Below are 9,496 nucleotides of genomic sequence, written 5' to 3' on the forward strand. Positions count from 1 at the left end.
TAGGTATAATGTGCATTAGCTGAATTATATAGCACATACTTAAGACATAGTTTTTGTTTTAAGTATTCTTAAACAAACATTTCCATTTTTAATACCACTTGTAAACTGCCTTATTGTAGTAGTGGTAAGTATAATTGACTCCATCTAATATGGATGTGTCAGATATCTTCTTATAGAGATATGAGAGTTATGGCTGAGTAACACTGAAAAACGTTATTTTCACATATCTAATAACTAATTTAACATACTTGAATCAATGGCATGTGCAAACATTTCAATGCCCTCCACAGGATTGGTTTCTTGAGGGCCAGTTTCCTCCCTGAGGCACTCTGCGGCCAGTTGCATTGATGATGACATTGAAGACCACATTGATTCCAACATAGAAGACACTAGAATAAATTTGTACCATTAGCATGTTTTTTTTTAATTATAATTATAAAATGTAAAGATATGTAAAGATAGAAGTAGCATAGCAAATAGTATTTCAAACCTGGTTCAACTCTGACTTTAGGCTGGACAGTGAGTGAGAGGCCATTAATTTCAACAACTGAATCATCTTTTAGTAATGTTGACCAGGGCACTGTTACAGTTATTCCTTGCATATGTCCATCAACTATTTCCAATGGCCAATTTTGTGAATCACCAAGTTCATTGAGTGCCTAAAAATTTTAACAACATATATATAGTATATATTATTAATTAATTATAAGAGACATGAGTTTTAATTTAATTCTAGGACAAACCTCTCAACCAATGCTATGAGTGTGTTTATATGACGATTATACTATTTAAATTGTATTACCTCCTAGAATATTTATTGAAATTGAAAACATTTAAGGAAGTCAAAGTGTGTGTTGTAATGTTAAAATGTGTATCTATTTGTTTTAATCACCTATATATATGTTAAGGGACCTTGAGAGATCTGAAGGTTGATATTTTAGTAAATGAAAACAACTATTGATAGCCAAACCCAAATATTAAAAAATGCAAAATTTACAACTTCTATTTAATATTTATATTGAAGATAATAGATATTTCAGTTATTTTCAAGTACAAACCAAAAATACCATTTATAAATAGACAAACATATTGGGGAATGTTAGATGGATCAATCAAAGCTAATTAATGAATAAATTTATATTATATATCCTGAATTTATAGAAATCATCCTTAAATTCCACTTCCACTTTAAATTGTGTTATGTACATCAAACATAATTTTGATAGCAACATTTTCTTTGTTGCAAAACAATAAAATCCACACGTGCTATACGCAATGCGCACTTAAAATTGGCAAGGACGAACGTGATAAATATTACACGCTTACCTTTCATAATAACTGGTTAAAGGCAATACGATGTAAGAGTAACTTAGGAGAGGTTCAGTACAAGTCAAAGTATTGAAGATAACATACCTCGCAGTCGAGACTGACTTCAGATACGGTTCCTGTTCCATTGTATAAATCCACACTCAGCTGATCTAAAGTTAGCTTTTCCTCCAAGAAGTTTCCAAGATATCGTTGGAGAAGATATCGACAGGCTCTTTTTTTAATACTTTCGGACCATGGGTACCAAAACATCTTTACAGTTGTAAGATCATTACACTATAATTTTTGCTTTTGTACGTAATGACTATTGTATTGTAATTTGCGTGTGATTAACTTCACTGACAGTACGTAAATAAACATTGCTAATTATGTTGCCAGTTACAAAAAAAAAATGTGATACTTAATATTTAAATTTATTATATTTTATGGGCTATAGTTTTAATAAGCAAGTTCTATTTATGTCTAATTTTATAACAGTTATTTCGTGTATATATTACGTATAATGTTAGAAAGCATTTTAAAAGCTATGTAATTAACAAATAAGTATATTTTGAAATGGCAACTTTAATGAAATATCGATACCAAACGGAAGTATGTAACTGGCGGCTATTTAAAACAATCACTTATCGCATGTAAATATTGTCAGCCTATAGTACGTAGCACATGTGTTGGTCGCATAAAACATTGTCGCTTTAAATTCTGATAATCCTACTCCGACGTCAGAGAAAGCAATACAATCGGTGTTGTTCGTTATCAAGTAAATGTTTACTTGGGAAACTTTTATTTCACCTAGAAAGAAGACATTAATTTATCGAAGCCTATAAATTAGGCACTAAATTAAAAATCGATTACTTAATAGTAATAATAGTTTAATTATTATAACGTGTAATCAACACTAATTAGTTTCGTCACAATTTACTTAGCTCAATTTACGCACAGACGAAACTTGAAAGTAATTCTATATTATAATGAGAATACTATGGTTCTTATGATCAGACTGCAATTTTTTTATTTCCTTATTTAGTAACTACTTACTATTACTGCTTTTGTAATAAATATCAATTACTCGATTAAGTCTCACCGTTGGCCATACCTTTTCCTCCATAAAAAGTATACTTCCTGAAACAAAAACTTTTGCTGTAGGTATGACTCAGTAGAACACTAATTTAAGCAGGATTTCAACAATTAACTAAAATCCAAATGTAGCACTGTATTATACTAATGCTATGGTAGACATCTGCTTGATATTGGCATATCATGGTTTATTTTCAGTAGGGCCTGAGCCCCGCATGAATTTCTTAAGAGTCAAGCCTAGACTTTTGGATCGGGCATACCTATACATCTAGACACGCATAGGGTTCCTGTTTAAATACACACTACTTACGTTTACAAGATCCTAAAGTCATTGAGATTTTGTAATAAGGAATGCCTATAGCCAGAATATCCCGTGAAAACCTTATTGATGTAGTTCTGTGATAAATAATCCCCAACATGAAAACTATATATTTAGCAATTGACATTGTTGAAGGATTTCATCCAGCGAAGTGTAAGTATATTATTTATCACGTAGAATCTATTCAGTACAAGCTTTCAATAGACTTTTGTTTGTAAATATTGAGGTTTCAGAAAACATGTTATAATGCAAACATCTATTGTCTTCGTATTGTGTTAGTAAAGGTTCATTATCACGAATTATTTCGAGCGTAACATAGATGCTTTATGTACAGGGTTGATCATAGAAAAATAAAACAGATTTTTAATTGGCAAGAAGGATTTAATCAATGCCAGGAAAATTAATTATAAAGAGAGTGAACATAACGCGCTCCTGCAGCTAAACCGGCGTATGTTTCGGTAATAATCTGTTCAATATACTTTGGAGGGACCAAAAAACCATAATCATATCCAGGCAGTTCTAGGGTGTAGGTGAATGGGATTCCAACTGCACGTGTCCAATCTCGGGATGTGCCAGAAGTGTAGTAGAGTATTTGTGCACTGTTTCCTACAATGTAGCTTTGGGCAGTAGGCAATTTCAATTTATCTATTGCTTGGGCCATTTGAACTCCTGTGACTTGCAACATGAGGCCGTTTGAGGGAAGAGTTCCTGAAATTTTATTTTTAAATACTAAAAGAAATGACTCTTTAAAATATTGTATTAATTGTATCATATTATTTAAATTGGTGTTTTTTCTAAAATATATATCAATAATAGTAAACGTAAGGAGCTGGTAGATACAGATAGTATGGTAGTGATTAAGTAAGCGACTCTCCCCTGAGATCGTGCGTTCAAACCCTGAATTTTAATTACTTGTTTATAAACTCAAAATTTGACGACGCGACATCCGCTGAACGACCTAAGAACTCGTGGTAAATAACAGTCCTTACAGCGATCATGTATGGCATGTTATACTTGCTCATAAAGACTAATGACAAAGAAATAAATATAATCCGAGACCCATTAAGTGTTGTAACAATGATTACTAGATCACATACCATTATTTCCCCAAGCATACAAGAACATGTTGCCAAAACTGTGAGCGGAAATGTACAATCGGATCCTATCTAAATGTGTCAACACAGCGTCCCTTATGACTCTTGTTTCCGGTTCAGAGAACATTGAAGGACCTTCATAGATTATAGAACATGGATCAGAGCTGGCGTTCCTGGTTCCAAAGTAATGGTCAAAGTTACGGTTACCATCAACTCCAGGGCATTCGTCACTACCTTCGTGTGCCCTTGAACGAGTTTTACGCCACATACGATCCTATAATAAATAACTTTTATAAAAATACAATCGTATTCAAAATTACTACTACTAGTACATTTAAAGTGCATGTCACGATATAACAATGTTTCCGTCATTACCTACTATTAAATATAATATATATAACATTTTTAATGTTAAAATATAATTTATTATAGAAATATAATTCTTGCCAAACTCGATTTTATTATTCAATATATTTTCTACTTGTTCCGCTGTTTATAGACATTTTTGAACCCTATTTTTTTACCTTTCAGTTGCTTGAGCGAATTTTAAACGATTCATAATATGAGAAATTATTTTTACTTATACTGTTACTATATAAAGCAAAAGATTCATGTATGTTCAAACAGAGTTGTAGTCTGTGTACCGAGATAGATAATTAAAACGGCTTTATTTCAATCATCAACTTTTTTATATAATATATTTTGCTTTGACGACCATTCCAAAGCTAAAGGATTAACTAGGCACGGGCTTCTAAAAATAGCCTAATCTTCATATGGATAAACTAATACCAACACGTTGTGAATTTTAATATCTTATGCTGATTGCTTAGCCATATGCATATAAAGTATTGTTATTTAATATATTTTAGTGATATTTGGAATCTGTGATAGTTTATGTTAAAATGTTATTTAGTGAACAAACGCACTAGAATATTCCTTGATCATATAGCGGCTGCCTTGAACTGGTTATAATAAAAATTCTCACCTCTTTCATAGAATATTCATAACCATCCGGATTTGCCATAGGGAAAATTATCCAATCTATTTTCTCAACGAGATCTGGATCTGTCACGTTAACCACCAGCTTATGTATTAAATATAATGCCACAGGGGGTGTCACCCATTCCCTAGCGTGAACTGCTGCGTCAATGAAGACCACTGGCTTATGGAGTTGTTCGAAGCGGCTTGTGGAAATTCGGACATATTTAATTTGTTTTCCTTCATAGCTTAAGCCCGAATTGATAACTGTTAAGACATCTGGGTATTTCTCAGCGAGGCTGTCTAAGTAGTCGTTTATCTGGAATTAAGGATTTTTGTCAAAATACAGAAGTATCAAGCCACGACCGGATTATATATCTGTCTGATAAAGTTTTGCCTAATATAACATTGATATTCACCCTTGTGTGCCTGACACACGCAGTCGATTTTTGACTATAGAGCATGCCGGTTTTTTTAAGATATTTTACAAGCGTGTGCACAATCGTGCAAATAGAAAGAAAAGTTAATTGGTGCACAGCCGTAATTCGAACGCAGGACGTTAGCGTTGAGAATTGCACACGCAAACCAAATAATTACTAAGTTTCTTATATCAAACTGCATACACGTATATAATACTAGCAAGGGTTCATACGGGAAAGCAGTAAACATTTAAAAAATATATACAGTTCCCATGATTAATTCTTGATATTGGTGAAAACCGTAATAAATTCCGTTGAGTAGTTTATGAGTTTATCTCGAATATACACATATAGACGCAGCGGAGGACTTATTTTTCTATAACATAAAACTATATCATTTTGTCAGAACTCAATCAACTCTGACTCGGTTAGAATGGTTTCTCCGACTTATTTTGTTAATTCGATTTCCGCTATGAAGTCTTTTTATTATGTTCAAAATATAACCTCAAAAACTTTTCCTCCTAAATATTATAAAATAGACAAGCTATTGCTGATCTACAGTATAGTAATACTATTTTATATTTCTTACTTCTTGGTAATCGTAGTACTGATCCCATGACATAGAATTGTTGCCACTTCTTGATCTTGCTTTGTTTCTGTTGAGTTGTGTTTCTTCATCTCGTAGAATGCTGTATTAAACATAAATTAAAAATTAACATAAATATTTATCTTACTCATATATTAACCGCCAAGTAAGCAGTAAGTAATTACTTTACGTACATGCGGTAGACTCTTTGTAGCGTGAGTCCGACATTGAATTGAAGATATTTCTTCTAACACTTACTTGGCTAAGTTGTCAGCTACTAATGTGTAGTGCATATTTTTCTCCGTAAAATAATTCAACCATTTTACTCTTTCTTCTGGTGTTAATCTTAGGAGTACTTCAAGTTGACCGGATTTTGAACTTGCTGCCGGCGTGGATGAGAGGAAGTCGATGTGTGCTTCTAATTGAGCAATCTCATCGGAGGTTCCAGCCACTCGGTACAAATGGTGTCTAAACATACATTTGAAATTGTATTATTTAAGTACATATATCATCGCTATTAATTTTTAGGATAAATATTAGTAGGATATACATACACACATACAGGATATAGAAATAATCCTACGACATTACAAATAGAATAATCCTGTTGAAATCCTAATTGAAGGAAAGGTTGCGTTTGAAAGTTCATTAGTATAGTTATACAAGAAACATTTCTTAACAGAAAATTAATAGGAACGAATAAATATTATAATTACCCTTCATATTTTTCATGTCCTCCATACACAGTGCCAAGGAGTAGCAGGAAACAGATAGCCAATGATGCCATTTTCATCAACTAAATGTTCATCAATAACTACTTGGCTTATAGGCAACTGTTACTTATCTTCTATGGATTATAATTATCAATTTTTTATTGTATTTAAAAATATTCGAGAATCGTTTTATTGCATTTATTTACATTATCTATATAATTTGGGTATTATCACAATCTAATTGCGTATATAAATGCAAGTTATGATATTTCCAAAGGGGGTACATAATAAATAATAAAAACACAAGATACTAACATAATCCTGGTGAGTCAATACCAATTACAGAAAAAACAGCTTCATGCTGTTGGAACAGCGGTTTAAATATTTGACTTTTGATTTTGACCTGTTCTGAAATAGATATTGTATCACTGTCCTAAGTATTATTTATTTTAAAATTATTGTATTTATATTAATCTACCTAATTATTAACTTAGTTGTGAAGATTTTTTAATTGGTGTATTTATAATTAGTACATAATATAGTTATAAGTTGTAGTTCCTCTTTATAAAAAAAATCAGGGATTATATCTAATTCTTATTCATAATTAACATGGGATTTATTAGAATGTTTTAAAGTGGCATCTCTTCTTTAGAAGAAACATTCTATAATTTTCGGAAATACACATGTTTTGGTGTTCTAGGCAATTATAAAGATGACATTATGAGATGCATGACATATTGAAACATAATTTTAGAATAATAAAGTAACAAACACTTAGTGTTAAACATATGGTATTAGTATTTATAGTGCGAATACGACAGTTAAGTCTTTAGGAAAAAAAACAATTTGTAATATTTCATGAAATTTTAATTATAAGTTTTCGAAATGTATCGCAGCCAATCCAGCCTAAATTTCAGCAACAATATGCGCTAGTTATCCTGGAGGTACGGAGAAAAAAATATACATAGCCTGGCATCTTTAAGGCGTATCTAAAAGGTAAGCCGATCGCACGAGACTAATCCGTAGATGTTCCAGTAGTTCGGTAGATAACTTAGCGGCATTTCCGACGATGTAGTTACGAGCTTGCGGTAATTTTAGGGCGGCCATTGCTTGTTTTTTATTTAATTAATGTTATATTTAGTGGGCCTTTGAGGCGAGGCCTTGCTACTTTTGATGTCGTTTGTATTTACTATGTTATTATTATAATTTCATATGACTTAAGTATCGTGTTACATTTCACACAGCTTAGGACTGTCCCTATAAAATTAAAGTAAGGAAAATTTAATGAAGATATATAGGAATGTACATAGCTAAATTAATAAGTTGATTCCGAAATTATATTAACTAATTATAATAAGATTATTTGATTAATTTGATCAAAGAAAGTCGTACATTCAGACCAGTCTAATATATAAAATTCTAGTATCACGGTGTTTGTAATTAATTTCCTCCGAAATGGCTCGAACGATTTTGGTGAAATTCGTGTTTATATCGGTTAGGTTTACGAATTGGACATCATCTATTTTTCATCAGCCATATAAAAATAGGCAGGCAAATGTCATATATTATCATGTAATAAGAACAGTTAAGTTATTTATAATTGTTGTCAAAACCTAGTATGGTCTATATATTCTCCCATACTATAAAGGCCTTGCCTATAAAATTTAATCAAATTCCCCTAGATAGCATTACACTGCAGTTATCTAGAAGTAATCTTATAGGAAAGTGTTTAAAGAGTTAGATATAAATTCAATGAATTTATTTAGTAATTCATTTTTAAGGCTGTGATTTCAGAGTGAAACACACAGGAAGATGGGAACACAAAATCTATTTTCGACAATGTAGAGACACTAACGCTTAACTAATTCGTTTGGGAATGACATTAGCCCTCGCTTTGTCACGTGACCTTTTTCATGCAAATTCGTATGGCGTTAATGGGTCATGTCTGTGGAAAATAGATTTTGTCTGAAGCCTAAGAACGTCTTCGTCGAGTATTTGTACAAAATATATTTCGCGTTACTATCAGGGATGTTTTAAGATATTTCATAATAATGACAAGGCCCATATCTTAGGTTACGGATTAATATATTGTCAATCTAATGTTCCCTGCAAGCAACGCTATTCCAACTCACCATTATCTCCCAAAAATACAGAACGAGGTTGCCATAGCTATGTGGTGATATGAACAAACAAATTCTTTACAAGTGAGCATACACCGCATCTCTACCAACTCTTGGTTCTGGTTCGAAAAATGAGACAGGGTCAAATACAGGAACCTTCAGACTGGGAACTCAATTGTTTAAAGCCGAAATCGAAGTTACGATGGGCATCTACTGCTGGAAAACTCCCTTCATATGAGTGTTTTGTTAAAAGAGTAGTTGTCCAGTATCGGTCCTTAAAAAAGTATCTTTTACGTGACGAAAGTACGAAGGAACCTGTTTGCAGTAGTTTTTAAATATAACCCCGTATATGGCATCAATATATAGTTCAAATTTTGCAAATAATTTAATTGTGAACGGACTTTTATATTTTTATTTATTTACACTTCGTTACCTTAATCATACGTATATAAAAACTGGTTACATAAATTGTTAGGCAACAGGCGACCTTATCGCTAACAAGCGATTTCTTATAATTGATTTCGTAATGCGGTTAAATAAACAGCATAAATAGTTAAAAGACAAAATTACGTATAAAATCTGAAAAATAAAATAATGATAAAGTAAATTCTAATCTTAGTGCTAATGAGACATAATTAATTCATAGGATAGGGGTAAAAACAATATATAGATAAATAGATAACGTCTGGCCGTTTGAATTCCTTGAGATCCTTAACATCGCAATGGTGCGTGAAATGTAATGAAAATTGTGAAATTAATTAATTTTCGCGTATGGTTTAAAAGGTTATAATGCTTCTTTGACAATATAATTATTTTAATCGCATCATTTATTCCTGAAATTAGTGCGTTGCTGATACAAATCCTTAA

The 9,496-nt window shown here is 32.0% G+C and overlaps 3 protein-coding genes across 3 annotated transcripts in view; all 3 read right to left on the minus strand.

The window, feature by feature from the left end:
• Positions 1–1,674, minus strand: part of LOC123717657 (autophagy-related protein 2 homolog A) — a 35,203-nt gene extending 33,529 nt beyond the window's left edge. The window contains exons 1-3 of the mRNA XM_045673765.1: positions 1,414–1,674; positions 491–659; positions 249–389 (exon numbers count right to left, since the gene is read on the minus strand). Coding sequence (XP_045529721.1) covers positions 249–389; positions 491–659; positions 1,414–1,578 — 475 coding nt within the window. The 5' untranslated portion in view covers positions 1,579–1,674. The remainder of the gene's footprint in view (positions 1–248; positions 390–490; positions 660–1,413) is intronic.
• A 205-nt stretch (positions 1,675–1,879) lies between these two features.
• Positions 1,880–2,848, minus strand: LOC123720197. Its single transcript, XM_045676731.1, has 3 exons — positions 2,711–2,848; positions 2,362–2,445; positions 1,880–2,115 (listed from the first exon to the last, which is right to left on the minus strand). The coding sequence occupies exons 1-3, from the start codon at positions 2,844–2,846 to the stop codon at positions 1,946–1,948; spliced, it is 390 nt and encodes a 129-aa protein (XP_045532687.1). The 5' UTR covers positions 2,847–2,848; the 3' UTR covers positions 1,880–1,945.
• A 231-nt stretch (positions 2,849–3,079) lies between these two features.
• Positions 3,080–6,622, minus strand: LOC123720737 (carboxypeptidase B-like). The gene is made up of 6 exons (XM_045677471.1): positions 6,513–6,622; positions 6,055–6,264; positions 5,800–5,899; positions 4,799–5,110; positions 3,817–4,087; positions 3,080–3,427 (listed from the first exon to the last, which is right to left on the minus strand). The coding sequence occupies exons 1-6, from the start codon at positions 6,587–6,589 to the stop codon at positions 3,120–3,122; spliced, it is 1,278 nt and encodes a 425-aa protein (XP_045533427.1). The 5' UTR covers positions 6,590–6,622; the 3' UTR covers positions 3,080–3,119.
• Positions 6,623–9,496: the final 2,874 nt, after the last annotated feature.

The sequence above is a fragment of the Pieris brassicae genome, chromosome 2 (assembly GCF_905147105.1).
Source record: "Pieris brassicae chromosome 2, ilPieBrab1.1, whole genome shotgun sequence".
NCBI classification, from domain to species: Eukaryota; Metazoa; Arthropoda; class Insecta; order Lepidoptera; family Pieridae; genus Pieris; species Pieris brassicae.

Coding starts and splice junctions, on each gene's coding strand:
- LOC123720737 (XM_045677471.1), bottom strand. CDS start 6,589: ATGAAAATGGCATCATTGGCTATCTGTTTCCTGCTACTCCTTGGCACT. Junction 5,900..6,054: donor GTAGCTGACAACTTAGCCAA/GTAAGTGTTAGA, acceptor TGTTTAATACAG/CATTCTACGAGATGAAGAAA. Junction 5,111..5,799: donor AGTACTACGATTACCAAGAA/GTAAGAAATATA, acceptor CCTTAATTCCAG/ATAAACGACTACTTAGACAG.
- LOC123720197 (XM_045676731.1), bottom strand. CDS start 2,846: ATGTCAATTGCTAAATATATAGTTTTCATGTTGGGGATTATTTATCAC. Junction 2,446..2,710: donor GACTTTAGGATCTTGTAAAC/GTAAGTAGTGTG, acceptor TTTTTGTTTCAG/GAAGTATACTTTTTATGGAG. Junction 2,116..2,361: donor TTATTACAAAAGCAGTAATA/GTAAGTAGTTAC, acceptor TCTTCTTTCTAG/GTGAAATAAAAGTTTCCCAA.